The sequence below is a fragment of the Loxodonta africana genome, chromosome 9, assembly GCF_030014295.1.
Source record: "Loxodonta africana isolate mLoxAfr1 chromosome 9, mLoxAfr1.hap2, whole genome shotgun sequence".
In the NCBI taxonomy this organism is placed as follows: Eukaryota; Metazoa; Chordata; class Mammalia; order Proboscidea; family Elephantidae; genus Loxodonta; species Loxodonta africana.
This window is the reverse complement of record NC_087350.1, coordinates 37,771,688-37,793,849: the sequence shown is the minus strand read 5'-3', so window position 1 is coordinate 37,793,849 and position 22,162 is coordinate 37,771,688. Positions and strand designations below refer to the sequence as shown.

General features: G+C 40.0%; 1 protein-coding gene across 1 annotated transcript in view; it reads right to left on the bottom strand.

Annotated features, from left to right (window-relative positions):
• Nucleotides 1–21,560, bottom strand: part of LOC100661525 (aldehyde dehydrogenase 1A1-like) — a 53,857-nt gene extending 32,297 nt beyond the window's left edge. The window contains exons 1-2 of the mRNA XM_023544745.2: nt 21,130–21,560; nt 5,897–6,001 (exon numbers count right to left, since the gene is read on the bottom strand). Of these exons, the coding sequence (XP_023400513.2) occupies nt 5,897–6,001; nt 21,130–21,195 (171 nt within the window). The 5' untranslated portion in view covers nt 21,196–21,560. The remainder of the gene's footprint in view (nt 1–5,896; nt 6,002–21,129) is intronic.
• Nucleotides 21,561–22,162: the final 602 nt, after the last annotated feature.

Here is a 22,162-nt window from a genome sequence, read left to right as displayed (position 1 = left end):
AAATGTATCAGCAAATCCAATGGCAATGACCCTATAAAATAGACTGGAGCGTCTTGTAAGTGGTCACTGTATCTTCATTAGGCCAAAGTCTAGCACATTTACACAGTCGGCATGTTGAAATTAAGCCCAATGCCTTATCTATAGAATGATGGGCCTATGAATGCAGCATGCGGTTGATTTCCTAGAACAAATAATTATTTTTAATAGCTGCTGTCAGTGGAGTGCTTACTATGTGTCCAATAATGTTGTAATAACTCTGTATACATCAACTCATTTAATTCTCAATAGTTTTATGAGATAATATGCTCCTCATTTTACAGATGAAGAAACTGAAGCAAGGGAGAGAAGAGATTTGCCCAAGGTCAATAGGTAAATGTAGCAGAACTGAGTTTGTGTAGAGCCCTTGCTCTCTCACCACTACTCTTTGGAGATTGGGACACCCAGAATTCCAGGCAAATTTCAAGGTCTCTAGGCCCTACCTCACCTACCGAAGCTTATTCTCCCCTATGTTCCCATGGGCAACCCTGGTGGCGTAGTGGTTAAGTGTGACTGCTGCTAACCAAAAGGTCAGCAGTTTGAATCTGCCAGGCACTCCTTGGAAACTCTATGGAGCAGTTCTACTCTGTCCTATAGGGTGGCTATGAGTCAGAATTGACTCGACGCCAGTGGGTTTGGTTTTCGGTTTATGTTCCCATAATTCTCCTTCCCTAGAAGTCTCTCCCAGTGTACCGCTTTCCTTTCAAAATCCTACACATTGATTAGGAAAAAAAAAAAAAAAAATTTTTTTTTTTCTTAAGACCCACCTCAAATATCACAATCTACCTAAACCCTTTCCAGACTAATCCAGCTTGATAATAGCTACTAGTTAAGGGTCCACTAAGCTCCAGCCACTAAGATAAGCTCTTTAAAGCTATTAGCTCATCAAGTCCCAAAGTTACCACTATAGTTAAATACTATGGATCTTGTTTCATGGTGAATAAACCGTGGCTCATTGATATTGAATGTCTGAGCGAGCAGATGGTAGAGTCAGGGTGTGATCCTATATCTGACCCCAAAATCCAACGCTTACAGCTGTGCAAGGTTGTTTCCTAATAATGATCTTCTTTGCAGGGAAAATTACTGCTGTCTCTGTTATAAGCTGTATTATTGCTCACTGTTCTGGGCGTATGAAAGGCAGGTAATAAACACTTAATAATTTTGTTTACTATCTTATAAACTCATTGAGTTTATGAGATTTTGATAAAGGCAATATAAATCATATTGATATTTACATAGCAAATTTTATTTTGATATATTCCATTATATGACAAAGAGTTTTTATATTAATCAAAATTATTAGGTATAAGGGTTTTTTTTTTTCTTTTATTCTAGAACTAACATTTTTATTTCAGGTCCGGTATTTCCAGGGATAACAATTTGTGAATTAACCAGAAAACAATCAGGTACATTAACTCAGATTTTCCATCATCAATAACACTTTTGCCTTATACTGTTTAAAAACTTTTTTTTTCTAAGTAAGGAACCACAAGCTTGAATGTATGAAGACAATTCAAATGATGATGAAACACCCAATGCCTTTGAAGCACAGCGAAGAAAGTACCACTTACTTAACTATTCAATTACTCCTGGGTGTACACTTCCATATTAAATTCATTCAGAAATGGAGACAGTAGCTATCAGACCAGTTTTAGTTTTACACCTGTCATAGGCACTTACTTTATGGAGATTTGCTTTTAATCTCAACCTTCATTTGCTAGGTCATGCTTTAGTATTAAAAGCAGTTTTCAGGATTAGTCAATATAGCCTAGAAGAATCAGGGAAGTGAAAAGAAAACAGTTCCCACCCACATCTGGGCTTTGCTTTGTAACCTCCATTTGTTCTTGCCCCTCCTCCTTTCTTTCTAATACCACTGAAAGGTGATACAGCCCATTGTTTGCATCATTCTACTCCTAAATTAAATCCGGAAGCTGTCTTGGCTCATTCTCTAAAGCGTCAGTTCTAGAATATCGGGTTTACTGTGACCATGTAATTTACAAGATTTGTACCTTTCACTGAGCAGCGTTGTTGGAGGTTACTGCACATTTGTCGGCAATACTGTGAGAACAGCAATGATTATTTGAAAAGAACAGTTAGTAGATCACTCCAAAAGGAACGGGCTGCAACAGGAGTGCTGAATGTTAAGCACACTGTGGCTTTCCATGGGCAGTTTATACAGTGAACAATCTAATCCCAGTGATCAAATATCCTGCCAGCCGTAGCTTTACGGTATATAAATGAGTGTCCTTAATTTACATTTGGGCAGACAGCCCTGCTCTTTTCTGAGCAGGAATAATTTGTCAATAAGCACAGAGCGAATAAATGACAAACATTTCGAAGCTTCGGGTGCGATCATCAGCTTTTCCTTGCTGCCCTTGAGAAAGGAGGCAGATCCCCTAAGTGTCAACGATGTCCTCGTGCTACCTTCCATGGTTTCATCTGGAACTCCAGGTTCAGAGTCCTTTCACTGATGAAACTAATCCCGGAAGCCAGTGGCAGAGCTAGATGCTCAAGATCCCTGAGTTCAAACATTAAGAATATTTTTTCTTTGAATTGCAAACTGAAAACAGATCCACAGGCTCCCTCCTGAGTGGAAAGAGCAGACACCTGTCAGGGTCTTCCTCTGTCCTCACCTTCCCCTTTATTAAAGCTTCCCACATATTTCCCAGGCTTGCCAGAGCCACTCAAGCAACTAGAGGGACATTTGAGCTCATGTAATGTGTGGATCTCTACAAGTCCCTGATAAAAGGTTGAATGTGAAGAATAAGTGTTCCTCTTATTCTTGGTGTAAACCCTGGTTAAGAGCTATGGCTGCTAACCAAAAGGTTGGCACTTTGAATCCACCTGGCGATCCTTGGAAACCCTATGGGGCAGTTCTACTCTGTCCTATAGGGTCGCCGTGAGTCAGAATCAACTCAATGGCCACAGGTTTTGTTTATTTATTTATTTTTTCTTATTTTTGGCAATGGCTTGTAGGACACAAGTTTCTGTGTTTCCTATGTCATTTTGCCAGGAATGAACAATATTTTTCTGCCCAAGTTTGGGCTTAGAACATTTCATAGAGGTGCAGAGTTACTGCCATAACACTTTCTGGGCATCAACTTCCTTCCTCGTTAAAGTCCATAAACCTTAAGAAATGCTAAGACTTGAGAAGAGATTCAACGTGTGGCTCAATATCTCAGTTCACTGGTTCTCAAAGTATAGTCCCTTCCCACCCAAAAACATCTGCATCGCTTGAGAATTTGTTAGAAGTGAAAATTTGGGGTCCCACTCAACAATTATTAAAACAAACTCTGAGGATGGAGTACAGTGAACTGTGTTTTAACAAGCCTTCTAGGAGGTTTGAGGCAAGCTAAATTTTGACAGTCACTGCCTTAGTTAATAGTAAGTTTAGTACTGGATCCCCAGGTATCTTCCCAAGTATGTGGGGTCTATGGAAATTCAAAGCTTGGTGGAGAAGAATGTTACATTGATTCAGAATCTATAGTGCACCAAGTACTGAGGACACAAATGTGAGGTGTAGTGTTGATCTCTGGGTGGTGCAAATGGTTAAGGTGTTCAGCTGCTAACCAAAATGTTGGAGGTTCCAGTCCACCCAGAGGCACCTCAGAAGAAAGGCTCAGCCATGTACTTCTGAAAAATAAGCCATTGAAAATTCTTTGGCTCACAGTTCTGCCCTGACACTCGTGGGGTTGCCATGAGTCGGGGTTGATGACAACTGTTTTTAGTGTTGATTGCCATACAAAGCATACTGCCTCAGTCAAACTAGCCAATAGCTATGAAATACAAGGGTTATAATAGAGTCCAATGACATGTTCTATAATGTTACAAAGCAGAACAATTCTAACTGGGAATATTAGAGATGGCTTTAGAAACATAAGACCTGGTAATGAATGAGGCTTTCTTACGTGCTCAGCACTGTTAAAGACTTCTACATATTTTTTATTTAATTCCCAAAGTTTTCCTATGTCCTCATTTTACACGAAAAGGGTCAGAAACTGAAAGGGGGTAAGTAAAAATGTGGGACCTCTGTTTTCTTACTACAGATGATGATATGAACTAGGCCTTGAGGACTGTGCAGGGCACCCAGCAGAGAGGCCATGACCAGCATGCAATGTTTGGGGGACAGCACTGGACAGGGTGCAGCTGGACCTCAGATTGGTGGGGTGTGGATGGGACAAGGGTTGAATAATATTATAAGGAACACTGCACATGGATTTTTTTTTTTTTCTGAAAGTAGTGAGAAACCCTTGAAGAATTTATGCCCTGATGAACTCTTTGGTATATACAAAAAATGAAATCTGTAAGTAAGTGACACTTGACTCAATTCTATTTTGTTTCTGTTTCTCCATCTGTTGACTCTTGTGGCTGAACTCTGCACTCCTGCCCCCTCAGAAATCAGTCTTACTTCATTCTGATCATACTGCACCCTGAGTCTGGTGGCCTTCCCCAAACCCAGAAGAGCTCCTTTGGTCTATTGCTATCACGGAATAGGTCTGTATGGCTTAATGCATGAAGATTGTTGTTGTTAGGTGCGTGGACTCCTAGCAACCCCAGGTGACAGGGTAGAACTGCCCCGCAGGGTTTTCAAGGCTGGAATCTTCCCAAATCAGATGACTAGAACTTTCTTTTTGGGAGCTGCTGGATGGGTTGGAGCCACCAACCTTTCAGTTAGCAGCCAAGCACTTAACTGTTTGGGCCACCCCAGGGCTCCTCGCATTAAAATTAGTAGTTTCATTACTGGGGGGACAGTAGTGAAAACAATAGAGACAGGCCCAGAACATGTGACTGCTACAACGAATTAAAACATAGTGTAATGAATGGTATGATCCTTAGGCTTTGCTGACTTCATCTTCCAATCGTCTTTTCACACAACAAAAAAGAAATTGACCTGACCGTATTTTATGTTGTGGTGACTCGACGCGTGGTAACATCTGGATAACTAAAAACTAGAAAAAATACATTAAGTTAGATTTAGGAACACATACACTTTTAAGGTATGTTTCAGATAAAATTTCTGTAGACTTTTACTTGCCTTTCCCCAGAGGTCATTTAATATGACCTTATTTCTACAGTAATCACAAGGTAAGCCAGTAGCCCTGACAGTCACAGGCTCTGGTGTCAGAAGGAAGCATTCGAATGCTGATTTCATTACTTATTAACAGTCACCTTGAGTGAGGTAAGCAACCCTTCTATTCTGCTTTTTCTTCATCATTCCTAAAAAGTGTTAAGAATAGTATCTTCTTTTTAGGGTTGCTTTGAAAATTAAATTAAAACAGTATTTAGAGCTTGTTTTGTTTTGTTTTTTAGCTATTACTAAACAGAAGTTGGTTTTTGTTATTATTATTAGCTAGAGAACGACAACACTTCTTATTTATTTTAAATCATTTGAAATGAAGTTTTAAAGGTATTGATCAGTATGAATTCAATGATTTTAATGAAATAATTTTAGCAATATATTCTTTTTAAAATCCCATATTAACTTTTGGTTTCAGTTCCATCTAGCAACTTAAAAAGAACAATTTAATAGGAATAAAGGGTTTCTTTTGAAATCTATGATTAGTCATTTCCTGCGCAGTTGGTACAGTGAACCTGGATACTCTTTCAATCAAAAAACCAGCAAGAAAACTGAGCACAAAAAGAATCAAACGGAGCACCCCAAAGCACAGGCTCACCACCATTAAATGGCTACTGAGGGCCCTCTATGCTCCAAGCACGATTTAGAAAATTTCTTTAGACAGCCCCAGAAGCAATATTTTAAATGACATGCCTTCTTAAGCTGGCAGTGGAGTTTGGGGCCTCAGGATGGAGAGAGACAAAGAAACCTGGCATAAAATGGAACCAGTGCTAGGAAACTCACCTTATCTCCTTCTTCTACCTCACAGAGTTTTTCCTCGGTTGCTGGATTGAAGACGGGAAATTTCTTGCCACTCACTGAATTATGCCACTCATTGTTTATAAAGATCTGCCAGGATGAGAGAAAATAAATAGAAAGGAATTTAAATATGCGAGCTATTTTAAAATGGTTTACAGAGCTGGCATCACAAAATGTCTAACGAGCCACAGGAGTCCCCAGATGGTGCAAATGGTTAATAGTCTCCGCTGCTAACTGATAAGTCGGAGGTTCAAGTCTACCCCACGGCACCTTGGAAGAAAGTCCTGGTGACCTGCTTCTGAGAAACCAGCCATTGAAAACCCCGCGGAGCGCAGTTCTCCTCTGACACACGTGGTCCCCATGAGCACGAGTCAACTCGACGCAACTGTTCTTTTAACAAACCAAAGCATTACAACTTCTTCCCTTTCTCCCCAATTGTGTTTGGCAGTTGAAGACATTTTACCTACACACACACACACACACACACACACGCGGGCACGTGTGCACACACTCACATACACTGAAATAAGGAAACACTTTTAAGTTTCATTAAATTATGAGATTATTTCAGTACTTGAAAATACAGACTGAAGGAAATAATCTCAAATAAGTTGCTTTTATCTGAAATAGCCACAAATTTGAGGCAAGAGTCAAAGGTTTGGTGGCCTGGATACTTATGAATCACTTTCTCTAGTTTCCACTTCAGATTCTGAACAGGCTCATTTAGGGCTACTGAATAATTTGGTTTCATAAGTGACTGTTTTCTGGTACTTTATTTCACTGCCTGAAGGTAACTTTGAGGAGAATTTAAAATGAAACTTGCTTAGAAAAAAAATGGCTAGTAACATTACAATATGTACGCACTATCTATCTTCCTTATTAATCTTGCATCTAAACTGTACCTATAACCCCCCCCAGATGAACACTAGTGAAGGTTTTGCAAATGAGCGTTAACCGAAAGTAATAAGGCAAGCTTATCGTTATTACTATTATTAAGGCAAGCCTTAAGGTAACTGAAAAAATCGGTTGCAGAGGATTCCAAATTACCAGGAACTGTTTTGCATCATTTAATTTTAACCTTTAATATACAACACTGATACCTAGCTTCTGTTTGAATTTGTGCTTACATTCACATAATCCCACACGGTCACTTTTGTGTTATCAGAAAGTTGTATATCAATCAATGGGGAAATAGGAGGAAATAGTACTCCAGACGGTACCAAGGGAAATTTCAAGATTAATTAGCCATGGCTGTTCTCGAGGGGCTTACAGTCTAAGAGAAGAACGTGTTTCTATAAGGATCAGCGTGTAAAAGAATAGAAGGTTGTAGACTAAAACGACTGAGGCAGTAATTCAATCAATTCATTGAGTAGAGGAACTCACGGGAGAGAGAGATGTGGGTTGGGAGAATGCAGCCTGCAAAATGGGATTTGGATTAGTGGAAAAGAAGAACAATGAGCAAAGGAAGAGAACAATCTTAGGATATTTGTAACACAGTCAAAGATAAGCCCTAAAGAGAAAGTTCCAGTGGAAGAAAGTTTTAGATAAGGTCAGACAATGAAAACAAAGTCAGTTTGTGGTGGATGTTGACTCCCATAGTGAGACGTTTAGGCTTACTTAATTCTGGACACAGTAAGAGAGTAAAACAATCAAATAAGTGTTTCGGGAGTACAGAAAAAGTACCCAAAATTGATGTGAAGGAGTTCAGGAGGTTTGTCTGGAGACAATTTTAATAACCCAGCCATGAGGCAAGAAGGCTTTAGAGAGACACAGGACCGCAGTCTTCAAATCACCAAGTGTGGTATGTTCTCCCACAAACTGAAGGCTTTCAGCATAAAAACAGAGCTCAGCATACATACTGAGCTAGAATGGCAAGTGTTGCTCTTTTCTTTTCTTTCTTATAGAGAATTTATTGGTTGAAACTACCTTAATTTTCTTTTTCTGTTTTAATTTTATTAGCTTTACTTTTGGTATCTGTCCTCCAGCTAACCATGCGACCCAATGTTTTTGATAATCATCGTTACTGTAGTCATATAAAATGGTTACATGGAGAAGTGTAGGCTAACAGATGTTTATGATAATAATTGTAAAACCTGTTTTAGGCCCTGGGGAATGATCTACACTGGTGACAACATTCATTTTCTATCTGCTGTTTGCCTTTGAGTTTTGGGGAAAAGACACTGAAGTATAAAAGCAAAAATTCTTCTGTCCTTTTTAGTCATTATATTGATTATATTCTAATTATGAATTTTGGACCGAGGATGCTTTTGAATATCACCCATTTACAATAGACATGAATTTAAAGTTCACAGTATCGATCTGAAATTATAGATGCCTTTTTTTATGCCTATAGGCAAAACCCTGGTGGCGTTGTGGTTAAGTGCTATAGCTCGTAACCAAGAGATCAGCAGTTTTCAAATCCACCAGGCGCTCCTTGGAAACCCTATGGTGAAGTTCCATTCTGTCCTATAGGTCTCTGTGAGTCAGAAATTGACTCAATGGCAGCAGGTTTACGCACACTCTAGGAGTCCCTGGGTGGCACAAATACTTCAGCTCTTGGCTACTAACTGAAAGCTCAGTGGTTCAAAGCCTCCCAGAGGCACCTCAGAAGAAAGGCTTGGCAACCCGCTTCTGAAAGGTCAAGCATGAAAACTCTACGGAGGGCAGTTGTACTCAGCACACATGGGGTCCCATGAGTCGAAGTCCACTCAATGGCAACTGGCTTATGCACAATTTGGTGTCCCCAGGCAGGCAAAAGGTTAACACATTCGCTGTTAATGGAAAGACTGGAAGTTCAAGTACACCCAGAGGCCCCTTGGAAGAAAGGCCTGGAGATCTACTTCTGAAAAATAAGCCCTTGAAAGCCATATGGAGCACAGTTCTACTCTGACATACATGCGGCTGCCGTGAGTTGGAATTGGCTGTATATTCTTGGACTCCAAGCATTTCTTATGTTGCAAAACAATTAATGGGAATGTGGAGATAACTTAAAAAGTGATTTTTACTCTGTAAATTTTAGATATGCTGCATTTTAAAAGATGCATCACATTACATTTGGTAAACACGCAGCCCTTTGCTGGTTGCAGTTTAGTGCTCAAGAATAAGTCACATTTTTTTTAAAAAAATAGCCTTTCCAAAGTAAAAGTTAATATGCCTTAATGTCTTTGGTATAAAGCTACAATTGTAAATACAATAAGTACTTCCCTCAAAACATTTCTGGCTTGGATTAAGCTAGATTTGGCTAACAGACAAAATAAAGACTGTATCTTCTGATACTGCATTTTGGAGCCCATTGGCTAAAAAGCAGAATCCTTGAATCCCTCCAACAGATACTGCGGGAGCCTCCACAGGGCCACACCTGGGCCAGTTGTTCTAGATCCTGTAAGAGAAGCCAAGACTTTCTTGGTGGCCGAGAGATCTTCACAGATCACATTTTCAACGCACAAAGTGTTTCTTTTAAGATATGCCAAGTGAGAAGGGGCCTGATGAGATTCTCCCTTTTTCGTCACCCATGTAAATTTCTAAATGTAAGATACCAGGATGCTAAATAGAGGGTGACTGAAAAACAAAAACAAAAAAAGGCAGTTGCCATCTAGTTGATTCTGACTCACGGCAATCCCATGCGTGTCAGTGTAGAACTGTTTCATAGGATTTTCAATGGCTGATTTTTTTGCAAGTTGATTAGCATGGCTTTCTTTCAAGGCACCTCTGGTTGGACTCAAACCTCCAGCTTTTTGGTTAGCAGCCATATTTGTTAACAATTTGTACAAGCCAGGAACTCCACTGGTAGTAAGTGGTAAGTATTGTAAATGTGTAAGTCTTTTCTCAGTGTAAACCCCAAAATCCATTGCCATCAAGTCGATTCCAACTCGTAGGAACCCTACAGGACAGAGTAGAACTGCCCCATAGGGTTTCCAAGGCTGTAATCTTTTTGGGAGCAGACTGCCACATCTTTCTCAGAGGAGGCTGGTGAGTTCAAACCATGAACCTTTTGTTTAGCAGGCAAGCGGTTTAAGCACTGCATTACCAGGACGCCTCTTCTCAGCATTAGGAGCCCACCAAGGTGCCAAAGATCCTGAGGGGGTGGGGAATGAAAGATGAATAATAAAAGAATTTCTGAACAAAAGTCAGGTAAGGTATTAAACATTCAAAGGAGTCAAAGCTATATCATTTATCTTAGTCATCTAGTGCTGCTATAACAGAAACATCCCAAGTGGATAGCTTTAACAAAGAGAAGTTCATTCTCTCACAGTCCAGTAGGCTAGAAGTCCAAATTCAGGCCACTCGTCCATGGGAAGATTTTCTCTCCCTGTCGGCTCTGGAGGAAGGTCCTTGTGATATATCAGTCTTCCCCTTGTCTGGGAGCATCTCAGCGCAGGACATCAAGTTCAAGGACACACTCTGCTCCCTGCATTTTCATGGTGGTATGAGGTCCCCCACTCTCTACTTGTTTCCTTTTCCTTTTTTATCTCTTGAGAGATAAAAGGTGGTGCAGGCCACACCCCAGGGAAACTCCCTTTACATTGAATCAGGAAGGTGACCTTGTAAGGGTGTTCCAATCCACCTAATACTCTTTAACATAAAATTACCATCACAAAATGGAGGAACACTACACAATACTGAATGTCATGGCCCAGAAAAATTGATACACACATTTTGGGGGGGACATAATTCAATCCATGACATCTTTGGAAGGACAGCCTTGGACATCACTTGAACTACTCTCAACAAAATCCGAGGCAGCTAAGGGAAACACTTGGACTCAACGTAGAGAAATATAAAAGGAAATTAAAGAGGAAATAACCGATGGGAGGAAAAATATTTAACGGCAGTCAAAGTAATAAAAACAAAATGATAGAGTGACCAAAACAAAATAGGAGAAATATAACTTTCCTTTCATATCTGTCTTATATTGTAGCCTGACTTCAGTAATATAGGCCTATACTCTTTTTTTCCTTGTCGTTTGAAGAACCTCTCCAGCCTTTTCAATTCAGCCAGGGAAAAAGAAAAGATGTCAAAGGATTTCAGTTCTGAGCCACATTTTCACTTTGTACCACAGATAACAGGAATAACTGTCAACAACTTTGGTATATTCAATATACCTTATATCAAAGTGGTAAGATATAGGAATACTAGAAAGTCCTGTACATATCGAATATTTACCAGTATCAAAACCCAATAGTACAATTGCTTGCATGCAAATACTCTTCCTTCTCATGAAAATGTCAAATGTAGAGGATAATTCAGTTGCTTGTTATTTATATTCCTTCAGCTTCTTACAAAGTATTGGAGAAGGAGTTGAAATAGTCAGATGAGCCCTGAGGTGGAGGAGGTGGCTGTTCAGGGATAATTTTGAGAGCTGCAATATTTGCACAAATTCCCACCAAACAAATTTCCATTAAGTATGCCAGCATTATAATAAAAGTATCAGATAGATATATTACAGTATTAGAAACCCTAATATTATCAACACCTTATATCCTTTACAATCTATGCCTATAATTTAGGGAGTTTTTGACACATACCCTGTGGTGCAGTGAATTACTAATTATGGCCCTTCTAGTATAGTCTATGGAACTCCCAACAAAACACTGGGTGAGACTATGCAAATGAGGTACTTGTGGCCCACCAGGGGACTGGATAGCTTGCTAATAATGTAAATAATGTCCATGGCACCCTGTGGAGGTGGGACCATGCAAATAAGGCATATGGAACCCTAATGAAAGGATTGGTCGGTTTTCCCATCCCTCTAGGCTTAAAATGAGCAATCCCAGAGGTGGGAAGGGAGGATCTCTTCACCACCAAGAAAGAAGAGCCAGGAGTGAAGTGCATCCTTTGGAACCCAGGATCCCTGCATTGAGAAGCTCCTGGAAGTAGGAGACTGAGAGAGAGCTGTAACACCGAGGACAACAAGCAGCAGAGGTAGGAGACCAGCAGGAGAATGCAGTGGACTTACCGGCCCACAGAGCAAGAAAGCTGAGCACCTTTGGACAGAAGGCTTGCTGGCTGAGTAGGGTGCCTCCAGGAACTTGGTAGAGCTAGGCCTGCTAACCTGCAGAGCTAGAGCGGAGCAACTCTGGGTTGAAGCTTACTGGTGGAGTGGGATGCCTCTGGGCACTTATCGGCAGAGCTAAAAGAGCTTTGTAACACTTTCCTGAGCAGGGCAGAGGTTGGCCGAGGGGCCGAGGGCCAGACAGACACCTGCCCACAGGCACACATGAGAAGAGGCTGTTGTGATCGAAGGACTGTATCCTGAGTGTTCCTGAATCTAAACTGTAACCTGTTACTTCTGTAATAAACCCTATAACTGTGAGCATGGTCTGTGAGTTCTGTGTGGCCATTGCAATGAATTATCGAACCCAGCAGAGAAGTAAAGAGTGCTGTGGGAGGGACGGTTGGTGTCAGAATTGGTAAAGATGGTGGAGAGAGGAGTTAAGTCTGACCTTCACTTCATAGGAATCAGCTTTGGGGTGTTGATCTTGATTCTCCTTCCGCCTTGTGAAGTTAGAGGAGGTCAGACACTAACCCCACCTCATTTTTTCACACACACACTCGAAACATACCAGTGTTATAAAATCCAGATTTATGTAAATATTTAATTTTCTCAAGTTTTTTTCAGTAGTGAATTTTAATTGAATATTTGATTATGAAGCAATCATTGCTCAAGTTCTTTTGAACAGGGCTCTGTCTAATCTGCCACTTAAATCTGGTAAACATGCAATGTATTCCCTGACCACATGAAAACCCAAACCACCAACACTACCACTATCCTAAGCCAAATAATCTCTACTTTTTGACAAGTGTACCCCTATTTTGACAATGCCTGTATTCCCATGTTTCTTTTTTTTTTTAAATAATTTTTATTGTGCTTTAAGTGAAAGTTTACAAATCAAGTCAGTCTCTCACACAAAAACCCATGTACACCTTGCTACACACTCCCAATTACTCTCCCCTAATGAGACAGCCCACCCTCTCTCTCTCCTCTCTCTCTTTTCATGTCTTTTTTGCCAGCTTCTAACCCCCTCCACCCTCTCATCTCCCCTCCAGGCAGGAGATGCCAACATACTCTCAAGTGTCCACCTGATCCAAGAAGCTCATTCCTCACCAGCATCCCTCTCCAACCCATTGTCCAGTCCAATCCATCTCTGAATAGTTGGCTTCAGGAATGGTTCTGTCCTGGGCCAACAGAAGGTCTGGGGGCCATGACCACTGGGGTCCTTCCAGTCTCAGTCAGACCATTAAGTCTGGTCTTATGAGAATTTGGGGTCTGCACTACTCTCCTGCTCCCTCAGGGGTTCTCTGTTGTGTTCCCTGTCAGGGCAGTCATCGGTTGTAGCCGGGCACCATCTAGTTCTTCTGGTCTCAGGATGATGTATTTGTTGGTTCATGTGGCCCTTTCTGTCTCTTGGGCTCATAATCACCTTGTGTCCTTGGTGTTCTTCATTCTCCTTTGATCCAGGTGTGTTTAGATCAATTGATGCATCTTAGATGGCTGCTTGCTAGCATTTAAGACCCCAGATGCCACTCTTCAAAGTGGGATGCAGAATGTTTTCTTAATAGATTTTACTATGCCAATTGACTAAGATGTCCCCTGAAACCATGGTCCCTAGACCTCTGCCCCCACTACGCTGGCCCTCGGAGCATTCAGTTCATTCAGGAAACTTCTTTGCTTTTGGTTTAGTCCGATTGTGCTGACCTCCCCTGTACTGTGTGCTGTCCTTCCCTTCACACAAAGTAGTTCTTATCTACTATCTAGTTAGTGAATACCCCTCTCCCACCCTCCCTCCCTCCCCTCCTTGTAATGACAAAAGAGTGTTTTCTTCTCAGTTTAAACTATTTGTCAAGTTCTTATAATAGTGGTCTTATACAATATTTGTCTTTTTGCAGCTGACTGATTTCACTCAGCATAATGCCTTCCAGGTTCCTCCATGTTATGAAATGTTTCACAGATTCCTCACTGTTCTTTATCGATGCGTGGTATTCCATTGTGTCAATATATCATAATTTACTTATCCATTCATCCATTGATGGGCACCTTGGTTGCTTCCATGTTTTTGCTATTGTAAACAGTGCTGCAATAAACATGGGTGTACATATATCTGTTTGTGTAAAGGCTCTTATTTCTCTAGGATATATTCCAAGGAGTGGGATTGCTGGATCATATGGTAGTTCTATTTCTAGCTTTTTAAGGAAGCACCATAACCATTTCCAAAGTGGTTGTACCATTTGACATTCCCACCAGCAGTGTAGAAGTGTTCCAACCTCTCCACAGCCTCTCCAACATTTATTATTTTGTGTTTTTTTGATTAATGCCAGCCTTGTTGGAGTGAGATGAAATCTCATTGTAGTTTTGATCTGCATTTCTCTAATGGCTAATGATTGTGAACATTTCCTCATATATCTGTGAGCTACCTGAATGTCTTCTTTAGTGAAGTGTCTATTCGTATCTTTTGCCCATTTTTTAATTGGGTTATTTGTCTTTTTGCAGTTGAGTTTTTGCAGTATTATGTAGATTTTAGAGATCAGGCGCTGATCAGAAATCCATGAGGTTTCTTTTATGCTGACTGGTACTACATCATCTTACAGATTAACCAGGCCATTCTGTAAGGCATTACACAAATGGTAATCATGCATCGGTGAAAAAGTTGGAAGTCAGTCCACCCAGAGGCATGTCAGAAGGAAGATCTGGTGACCTACTTCTGAAACAGCATCCGCTGAGAACTATGGGGCGCAGCTCTATTCTGACAGCACACAAGGGGTCACAATGAGTCGGAAATGACTTGGCGACAACTTAAAAAAAAAAAACCTTAACTTTGGATCGTTCTTCCAAAGTGTTATTTCTAATGCTCTTCTGAAGAGTTTTCTCTCCCAGCCATCCCATTCTGGCAAGCAGTTAGTGACAAAGCTTTTAGGTGAAGTCAGGGCTCTGAACCGGTTCATTCCAGTTCTAAACTCTTTTGAGAAGTTGCATTTCCACCCCAGATATACTGAATCAGAATCTACATTTCAACAAGAATTTGTTTTAAATTGGGTATGTTGTTAAAATTATTACATGTATATAGAAGAATCACCTGGGGATCTTGTTAAACTGTAGATTCTGATTCAGTATACCTGGGGTAAAAATGCAAACTCTCAGCAGGATTTGAACCAGAATGAGCCAGTTCAAAGCCCTGGGAGAAGTTCATATTAAAGAAACCATTTGAACACGGTTAGTACCCAGAGTCCTTATGAAATATGGATGATACCCTCTCTTAGGATGTATGTTATTTATTCTAGGATATTTGTTGATTAGATTTTCATGAAGCCAGGCAGGTCCCTGAGAACAAAACAACTTGCCAAGACAGCAGTCCTCGGATATGGGTTGTTGTAAAATCTTCTAAGAGGCTCGTCCTTAAAATGAAACTATTTTACATCACAGACAGGCTTTTCTATCATTAAAATATTAAATTCTTAGTGGATAATTATCTCCCAGGAGATAAATCAATGAATGACTCCAGAGGTCTCCCATTTGTGACTATGATCTCGCATTTTCTGAAGCGGAAGGTAAATGGTTCTAATCTGGCTGGGTGTGGTTGAGTTTCTGGGAGGAACCAGAAACCAGTTCCTTAAGCAACCCGGTAGTGGTCGCTGCAGGAAAATTAAAAGCTTGACCCCAAACTTTTAGACCATTGCTGCTGGTGAGCACACCGTTCTTCAGTAACATCAGTAAAACCTACAACCTACAGCAGTTAATTAGCAATTCAGAATTTCAGACCTCCTCCCAGACCTACAGAGTCAGAACCTACATTTCAACAAGACCCCTAAAGGGCTCATATGTACATTCAAATGTGAGTTCTACTCCAGAGTGCCTTCTCCCTGTTGGTCCATCCACTCTGGGGAGCCACTACCCAAATCATCTTATTCTCTCCCATCATCCAAACTTCATTCCCTCAGTCAGAGTAAGGAATGGATGATACGAGTGAAGTAATAGGTGTGAAAGCCCTCGTTAGAGACAACTGATGACATTTCAGTACCACTAATTTTAGTATTTAGGGGAAAAAATATGATATCACATGGGGAAGTATCAGATCTGAAATGAGAAGATTCAGAATCCAGTTCCCTCTTAGGAGTTTTGTGAACTTGACAAAGCCACTCAAGTTCTCTGGGCTCAGTTTCCTCAGCTTTAAAATGGGATACTAATAACATTTTCTCTAGCTCCCTCCTAGCAGGTCATTATGGGCCCCAAATGAGATAAATACAGTGAAACCCGTGAGAGCTGGAACTTGACGAGACTGCCTTGTCTTCCTGGGTCTCACAAGCTTTCTGCCTTTGACAGGCTGCAGTCACCACTTTTCTATCACTCTCTATTTAATGGAAAATATTTGAGTTTTTCTTCTCTGACAGGTTTCCGCCTTACACAGGTTCCGTTTTCACAGATTTTACTTTCTATGAAAGCAGCTTTGAAGTGTGACAATACAAGTCCCATCTACCACTGGGAACTGAGTCATTTTAGAATTCTGGGAGTCATTTTGGGAAGGAGAATGTTAAAGGGAGAAGAGAAGTAGTAGTCAGGCACTTTCTGCAAACTACATCATTTAATCCTCACAGCCACTCTCCAATGCAGTCATTATTGTTCCCTATTGACATAAGAGAATTGAAACTCAAGGAGATTATAATCTCAGCCAAGGTTATAACATGAAGTAGAAGAGCAGGAAATCAAGGCCAGGTTTATCTTACAAAACTACCAGACCATGCAGTCATCTGTCTATTTGTTCAACTGCTTCCAAGCCACAAGCAAAGAGAATTTTCTTCCCTCAGAAGGGAGTTGAGAAGGTGTCCCAAAATAAAGCAGTGCCCAGCACAATCAGCTTTGCCTTGAACATAAATCCTGTCCTGATATTCCTCAGTGGTTTCCCTCAGATAAAATCCATCAACTAACCTGGCCCTTGCCTCCATCTTCAGTCTCATCTCACCCAGTCTCTCTCTTACTCACTCCAACCATGTTAGCCTTTTGATAGTTCCTTGAATACACTAAGCTATTGTCGTTAGGGTTTTTGCACATGTTATTATCCCCTCTGAGTCTTTGTGGCTTTCCCCAGTCTACATGACCATCTTATTTTCTGCATCCCTCAGCTTCACCTGAAATGTCCCTTCCCCAAAGACTGCCTCCATTACAACCTCATCAACAGTATGCTCTTGCCTTCATATTTTCCAAGCTTTCAATGTTCTTCTTTTTAGTACATATCAGAACATGTGATTAAATACTCACTTACTTGCTTGTTTTCTGTCCCATGCCTCCCCCTATATGCTTCTAGGGTATAAGCCCCAAGAGGCAAGAGATATATTTGCCTTCTGATATGGGTCCTAGCACAGAACAGCCATTCAAAGACTTGTTAAACAAGAAAAAAAAAAACCATTGCCATTGAGTCAATTCTGACTCATAGTAGGACAGAGTAGAACCACCCCATAGGGTTTCCAAAGAGCAGCTGATGGATTCGAACTGCTGACCTTTTGGTTAGCAGCCGAGCTCTTAACCACTGTGCCACCAGGACTCCAACTTTAGACAAATTACTTAGGTATTCAAAGGAGCCCTGGTGGTGAAGCGATTCTGCTCCTCGGTTTCCTCATTTATGAAATGGGAACGGCAGCCTCCTCACAGGGTTATTGGGAAGATGAAACAAAGTCATTGTAAAGAATTCAATGTGGTCTGTGGCACAGAATAAAACAATGAATTTTAGCTACAATACAAAATATATATATTTCCTCTGTGTGTGTGTGTGTATGTGTGTGTGTCTGTGTGGGTGTCTGTGTGAAATGCCATTAGCTGATGAAGATCTATTCCAGCATGAAGAAACTATTGTTCAAGGAGTTAAGTTTCAGAGCTAAGTTTAAAGAGTTAACATTTTTAGGGGTTGAACCCTGTCTGGGAAAGCTTGTCTTCTTGGATTTCCTTATTTCTTTTCTTTAAGGCAAAAGACAATGTTGTAAAGGGAGAATGAAAAATAAATAAAGTTACCAAATCCTGTAAGAGAAAACTCTTGATCCCCAAAATCCTGGCTAAACCTTAGGAACTTCACTCCAGTGCAATCCTTATTATATAGGACACGACTGTGCAAGAAAGAGTGACCAGAAAATTAAGAGAAGAGAATGAGATGAGAGGAACATTTGTGGGAAACCAGTCTAGGAAAGGTTGGACAAAAGACAAAATCCTGGAAAAACTGGATAGAATTCTGAAAAATAAATAGGACAAAGATTACAAAAAAACAAACCAAACCTGTTGATGTTGAGTCAATTCGGACTTATAGCGGCCCTATAGAACAGAGTATGGTTTTCAAGGAGCAGCTGGTGGATTCGAACTGCCAACCTTTTGGTTAGCAGCCAAACGCTTAACCACTGTGCCACCAGGGCCCCCATTTAGAATTGGAACGGGGGAAATAACAAGGATTGGGATAGAGCCCAGTTTATATGGATTACAATCGGGAGGGTGAATTAACCAGCAAGCGAGTAACGCACAAATTTTCTTGTGCTTAGTTACTAATTAATCTGTAGTGCACAAATTCACCTGTTCTTCCCATCAAAAATGCGGTGAAATCCATGTGAAATTACACACTACAGATTAGTAAATAAAGACAAGTAAACCCACGCATACCTTGCTTAGTGGGTAATCCGTCCCTGATTATAATGATGTTACTGAGGCTTTAAATGTCAAAAACGCTAGTATCATTTTAGAAAGTGTTTTAAAACTTTGATCTCTGTTTTATCCACTCCAATAAAGAAATAATGAGACAGTAAAAAAAAAAAAAAAAAAAAAAGAGAATAAGTCACACCAAGGAAAGCACCAATGTCTTCTTTTGTTTGTGTGAAAAGCAGTTTAAAGTTGAGAACATGTAGCTCTTCTACCCCATTGTAATATTTTTTTTTTACTCAATCCTGCTTGTCTCTTCCTGCCCCATTGTCCACCAACTGTATTCTAGTGAAAATAAAGAATGACACTGAAATAAAAAGAGAAAAATAATTTAGGATTTAGTTTAGGGGGTGACCAGAAATGGGAATTTCTTAGACACTCTAAAATCCTTGCTTGCTTGGTTTGCAACCAGGAAACTCCGTTAATAACCATCACTTTTCCAACTCGTCTTGCAAGTGCAAGTTCACAGCAATTCTTTTGGTGGGACACAGTAAAGAGAAAATGCAAAGCGCCTGACATCTGAAAAGCTCAACCATTTAGATTTAACTACATAAATAACTGGTGGCCTTCCAAGTGTGAAAATGCTGAAGCCAACAAATCAAACAATAAAATGCTATCTGAGCAAAACATTTATATAGATATGTGAGCAGTAAAAATTCACTGACTTGCACTGGGTCTTTTTACCCAGAAATATCCTTAAAATCAAGAGCAAATGTCTGCTCTTTGAATCTTGCCTTCTTTTGAACACTTTGGTGAGTCAGTTTCCCTAGAGGGGCATTCTTGTGCAATGACTTTTAAGTGGACAGGAGATTTCAAACTGGAAAACATCTCTCTTTGTAAAGGGACTACATTATTCATGTGCCTGTGAAATTTTAAGGACTATCTTATTTGTCTAGTACTGTTTGTTACATGCTTAATAACTATTAAATAAGGCTTAATTCAGCAGAAAAAAAATATTCCCATTAAAGGTGCCTTAGACGTACAAGCAAGGAAGATGTTGTAAACTTCTGCAAAGCCACATTTTTTAAAACAGTGATGTCCAGACTACCAAAGATCTTCCCATGCAGTATAACCTCCCCCCAAAAAGACTCTCCCTAATAATAATAATAATAATAAATAATAATAGTAATGCAATAATCCGACCATTGCCACCAATTTTGATCTTTGTATGTTTTTTAAATGTTTGTACTTTAAATTGTCATTTCTTATGAAGGACAACCCTTAGGTAAGCAAGTGGGGGAGACTGGAGTCTTGCCATCGTTTGGGCACACCTTTGCCAAGTGTTCTTTGTTTGGGAGTATGGACTCATCTCATTTTTCATGTTCCCGTTTGTAACCAGATTAAATGGAAAAACATTCCTCTAATAAACCTTGTGAAAATAATATCTTGATAAACTTTATAGCTCTGGTCAATCATGTTAAAGGCACAATCTGGTCTCTGCTGACACTTTCCTGAGGAAAACAGCCAGTCAGCTGAATAACTTCCACATTCGCTGCACTTATGAAAATGAAGATATAACAGACCTTAGGATTTCAAAACCAGTCACAGTTTCAAGTAAGGAAAAGAGTAAATAGCAGTGGGGACTTCTCCTTTACCATTAAACCCTAATGCTCCTGATTTTTCATTGCTTAAAAAAAAGCAAAACGGCTCCCTCCTGAGTTGCAACAGTTCAAGTCTTACCTTGCCTCCTGCATCACACCACAAAGGTAACTTTGATAAAGTGACTCTGGCTACATTTGTGTGTGTGTGTGTGTGTGTGTGTGCGTGTTCTAGATTCTGTCAGGAAGGCAGACATGTAACAATGAGAAAGAGGCAAAGTTCAGAGACAATCTCAGAATGCCTCAAGCAGGATCCATTTCCCAGTTCTCTCTAGCTGTGGGTTTGTAAGTGTGGACCTGGTTCCTGCTCTTGTTTCTGTAAATATTTATCTGTTAACGACGACACCATCTGCACCCAATGGAAACAAAGGTATCTGAAGAACTAAATAGGAATGCTTTCTTTCCCAAAATGTACTAAATGATTTGAGCTCATTTGAGGTTTTTGGAAACAGAAGCTTTCATCCAATTTTCAGATTTAGGTCATTTGATTTTGACGCTAGTTTTAATTATGTGCCTAACAAAGTCATGTTATTACAGCATGCTGTGTTTCTCCTTTTTTATTATTTGCTACTTGCGCGGCTCTTTCAAATGAATTAAATATTTGCCTCTCTGTACTGGCTTTTTTTTTTTTTACTGGGTTCTAGGTAATCAAACATGACCCCCAGGCTATACCGAAGTCAATAGGACTGCTTAGTAAAATCCACTGAGCCCTGCACTAGATCCTTCCATGCAGAAAAGAATTCCTATCACTTGGAAACATTTTAAGAAATGAACTCATGAGAAGTTGTCTGATATGATTACAATTCACTATTTGAGCAAAACACAAAACCTAGACCCGCATTTTGTAAGCCTTTTTGGTTTTTCTACAAAAATTTACTTAAACTGACCTTAGATGCTTTAAATAAATGTAGTTTTCATAAACCCGAGGCAAAGCAGCAAATGTAAAGTGCACTAACCTTGGTGTACTGAATCTTCAAATTGGCGAGTGGGGCAGGTAAGTCGGGCACGTCTGAGGACAACATTTCTAGTCCGGTTCCTGGAATACAGATGACAGGCTCAGAGATTTGTTCTGATGGAGGGTTTGGCTTTATTTGTTCCTTTTTATCTCAATGGGCTAATGTTAATTTGCATACTGGGATATGATTGGTTGAACAAACTTAGAGCTAAAAGCAAAGGACACTGCTTATTTGTAACACCTAGGGCAGGAAGCCTTTGACTTTAAACTTAAATCCTTAAGAAACCAGCCAGCGCTCTAGCACCAACGCTGCACCTGGACACACTGCACTATTTGCAGACAAATTAATTTACAAAACTGAATCCTGCCATAAGGGTATGCTGCACAGCTGTGCTGGCCTCTAAGGCTAGTTATTATTATTGTTATTTTATTTCATTTTGTCTTTTCATGCTGCCATGTAACTTTCCATTCTCTGACAGACTTGGAGTCAGAGACTAGAAGGATTAAAAAAGACTAAAAGGGCACTTGTTCTCAGAAGAAGCTGATGAAGACAGGACCTTGGCCAGGGTGTTGCCTGGGGAAGAAAGGCCCTCTTTCTAGATCCTACCCCAAGTCAGCTTAAAAAAAAAAAAAAAAAAAAATCAAATCAATGAAGCGTATTTCAGTGCTAGATAAGCAGACCTACTGTGATTTCAGAAGCTCTAAATTAATTTTATTTTATATTTTATTTTATAACAACAGTCAGTAGGATTTTCGGGGTGCTCGGAGGTGCTCTGTCATACAAAACTACCACAGTTAGCAATAAGGTGATATCATCTGTTAAAACTCACCTTCTCGTTACAGAATTTGCCTGTATTTATTGCTATTGATATAGGCAATTGTACAAAGAATGCATTTCAACAGAATTCCCAAATGATTCAAATTCTTAAAATGAATGCTTCAAGCTGGGAACATTAAAAAAAAAAAATTAACTACATTACTCTCATTTTATGTACAATATTTTATTGCATTGAAGTAAAAGGGTACAATGGGAA